Source organism: Passer montanus, unplaced genomic scaffold, assembly GCF_014805655.1.
Source record: "Passer montanus isolate IOZ18808 unplaced genomic scaffold, ASM1480565v1 scaffold1420, whole genome shotgun sequence".
NCBI lineage: Eukaryota > Metazoa > Chordata > Aves > Passeriformes > Passeridae > Passer > Passer montanus.
The window spans coordinates 1167-4909 of record NW_024361165.1 but is presented as its reverse complement, the minus strand read 5'-3'; the positions used below and the strand labels follow the sequence as shown (position 1 = coordinate 4909).

Sequence of the window (3743 nt, the reverse complement as noted above, 5' to 3'; positions counted from 1 at the left end):
TTGGGGGTTTTTTGGTTAAATTTGGTGATTTTTGGGTGGATTTTGGGCTTTGGGGTTGGATTTTGTCGATTTTTGGGTGGATTTTGGGGTTTTTTGGGTGGATTTGGGGTTTTTTTCGTTGACTTTTCTGGTTTCTTGGGTGGATTTTGTTGATTTTTGGGTGGATTTGGGTTTTTTTGGTTGAATTTTCTGATTTTTTGGGTGGATTTCGGTGTTTTTTGGATGAATTTTGTTATTTTTTGGGTGGATTTTGGGGTTTTTGGGTGTATTTTGGGTGATTTTTGGGTGGATTTCGGTGCTTTGGGGGTTGAATTTTGGGTTTTTTGGGTGGATTTTGGGGGGTTTTGGTTGAATTTTCTCTTTTTCGGGTGTATTTTGTTGATTTTTGGGTTGATTTTTGGGTGGATTTGGGGTTTTTGGGTGGATTTTGTTATTTTTTAGGTGTATTTTGAGTTTTTTCGGGTGGATTTCGATGTTTTTTGGGTGGATTTTGGGGGTTTTTGGTTGAATTTTCTCTTTTTTGGGTGGATTTTGTTGATTTTTGGGTGGATTTTCTGGTTTTTTGGGTGGATTTTGGTGTTTTTGGGTGGATTTTGTTGATTTTGGTTGATTTTTGGGTGGATTTTGGGTGCATTTCGGGCGGATTTGGGGCTCCCTCCCCTCTCCCCGCAGGTTCCGGAGCGGCCGCGGGCGGAACGTTCTGGAACGATCCCGAAATTCCCGGAGCTCGCCTGGGCCCCCCTGTGGACCCAAAACCCCCGAGTTTCGCCCCAAAATTTGGGATTTTCCTGAGGGAAAAACCCAAAAATTGGGGAAAAAACCCAAAAATTCGTGAAAAAACCCCAAAAATGGGGAAAAAAACCCAAAAATGGGGAAAAAAACCCCCAAATCGGTCAAAAATCGGCTCCCAACCCCCCTGCCCCGCCCCTCATTAAGCGGGGGCGTTAATTAACCTCATTAATGGCATTAATAATAAACAGGACGCTGGTGACGTCATTGGCTCCGCCCGCTCTGTGCTAATTAGCGTTGATCACGTGGTTAATTAAAGGAAACCGAGGCGGGAGGGGGCGGGGAATCGCTAATGAGCCTCGCTGTTGGTAATTAACCCGCTAATAATTAATAATTCCCGTCAAAAACGCGCCACTTCCGGGTTGCCACGGCAACGGGGGCGGGGCTTAGTGCGGAAGCGCCGTGGGCTTGGGAAACGCCGCTGATTGGCTGCGGCGTTGCTAGGTGCGCTCTGATTGGCTGCGGCGTTGCTAGGCGGGCTCTGATTGGCTGCGGCGTTGCTAGGCGGGCTCTGATTGGGCGCGGCGTTGCTAGGCGCGGTCTGATTGGAGGACGCGCTGCGTTGCTTCCGCTTCCGGCACCACGTGACCCGCGGCGCTCTTAAAGGGGCCGCGCCGCGCTCGGGGTTTTATTTTTGGGGGGATTTTGGGGGATTTTGGGTTTTTTTGGGTTTTTTTGGGGGATTTTGGGGGGTCCCGCGCCATGGCGGGGGCGCGGGCGGAGGAGAACGTGTTCCTGTTCGTGCCCAACCTGATCGGTGAGCGCCGAACTGGGACGGACTGGGACAAACTGGGAGCGACTGGGGGGGGGTTAAAGGGGGGGGACTGGGTTATACTGGGAGGGACTGGGAGGGGACTGGGATGGACTGGGAGGGGATTGGGATGAACTGGGTTAAACTGGGAGGGGTTTGGGGGGGACTGGGACAAACTGGGAGGGAACTGGGAGGGAACTGGGTTAAACTGGGAGGGGTTTGGGGGTTACTGGGAGGGACTGGGAGGGGTTTGGGAGGGAACTGGGTTATACTGGGATGGACTGGGAGGGGATTGGGTTGAACTGGGATGAACTGGGAGCCACTGGGAGGGGACTGGGGTGGACTGGGAGGGGTTTGGGAGGGAACTGGGATGAACTGGTTTATACTGGGAGGGGTTTGAGGGGGACTGGGAGGGGTTTGGGGCTTACTGGGAGGGACTGGTTTATACTGGGAGGGGTTTGTGGCGCTCCGGGCGGGGCTGTACTGGGAGTGCTGCTGGTTCAGACTGGTTTGTACTGGTTTGTACTGGTTTGTACTGGTTTGTACTGGTTTAAACCCGCCCATACTGGTTTATACTGGTCCAAACCGGTCCTTACTGGTCCATACTGGTTCATACTGGTTTATACTGGTCAGCCAGTGAATCTCCATCACCCAGGGACCCATTTTGGGGACATTTGGGGACATTTTGGTGCCCAAAACTGGAGTTATACTGGTTTTTACTGGTTTATACTGGTTTTTACTGGTTTAAATTGGTTTTTACTGGTTTTTACTGGTTTATACTGGTTTATACTGGTCACTGTTCCCGATCTCCATCACCCAGGGACCCATTCTGGGGACATTTTGGTGCCCAAAATTGGCATTATACCGGTTTATACTGGTTTATACTGGTTTATACTGGTTTATACTGGTCCGTACTGGTCCATACTGGTCTGTACTGGTTTATACTGGTTTGTACTGGTCCATACTGGTCACCCCTCCCAAACTCCATCACCCCGGGAGCCATTTTGGTCCCATTTTTGGAGGTTTTGGTGCCCAAAACTGGAGTTATACTGGTTTATACTGGTCCAGACTGGTCCATACTGGTTTATACTGGTCCATACTGGTTTATACTGGTTTATACTGGTTTATACTGGTCAGCCAGTGAACCTCCATCACCCAGGGACCCATTTTGGTCTCATTTGAGGAGGTTGTGGTGCCCAAAACCAGCATTATACTGGTTTATACTGGCTTTTACTGGTCTATACTGGTCCATACTGGTCCATACTGGTCCATACTGGTTTATACTGGTCCATACTGGTCATGCAGTGAACCTCCATCACCCAGGGATCCATTCTGGGGACATTTTGGTGCCCAAAATTGGCATTATACCAGTTTATACTGGTTTATATTCGTTTATACTGGTTTATACTGGTCCGTACTGGTTTGTACTGGTCCATACTGGTCTGTACTGGTTCATACTGGTCCGTACTGGTCAGCCAGTGAATCTCCCATCACCCAGGGATCCATTTTGGGGACATTTGAGGACATTTTGGTGCCCAAAATTGACATTATATTGGTTTATATGGGTCCAAACTGGTTTATACTGGTCCATACTGGTTTATACTGGTTCATACTGGTCCGTACTGGTTTCAGGCTACGCCCGGATCCTGCTGGCCGCCGTCTCCTTCTGGCTGATGCCGACGCAGCCGGGCCCCGCCGCCGCCTGCTACGGCCTGGCCGGGCTGCTGGACGCCGTGGACGGACATGCGGCCCGCAGACTGGGACAGGGTACTGGTTATACTGGTTTATACTGGTCTGTACTGGTTTGGGCTGGTTTGGGCTGGATTATAGCCATTTGTACTGGTTATACTGGGTTATACTGGGTTATACTGGGTTATACTGGGTTATACTGGGAGCAGGGCCTGGCCGGACTGCTGGACGCCGTGGACGGACACGCGGCCCGCAAACTGGGACAGGGTACTGGTTATACTGGTTTATACTGGTCTGTACTGGTTTGGGCTGGTTTTGACTGGTTTGGACTGGGCGGGATTGATTTATAGTGATTTGTACTGGTTTGTGCTGGTCCATACTGGTCCATACTGGTCCATACTGGTCCGTACTGGTCCGTACTGGTCCGTACTGGCCCATACTGGTCCGTACTGGTCCATACTGGTCCATACTGGTCCATACTGGTCCATACTGGTCCATACTGGTCCATACTGGT

The 3743-nt window shown here is 50.5% G+C and overlaps 1 protein-coding gene across 1 annotated transcript in view; it reads left to right on the top strand.

Moving 5' to 3' along the window:
• Positions 1–1368: 1368 nt before the first annotated feature.
• CDIPT (CDP-diacylglycerol--inositol 3-phosphatidyltransferase) overlaps positions 1369–3743 on the top strand; it is a gene marked incomplete at its 3' end in the record, with an annotated part of 3507 nt that continues 1132 nt past the window's right edge. Inside the window, exons 1-2 of the mRNA XM_039700697.1 lie at positions 1369–1546; positions 3173–3332. Coding sequence (XP_039556631.1) covers positions 1492–1546; positions 3173–3332 — 215 coding nt within the window. The remainder of the gene's footprint in view (positions 1547–3172; positions 3333–3743) is intronic.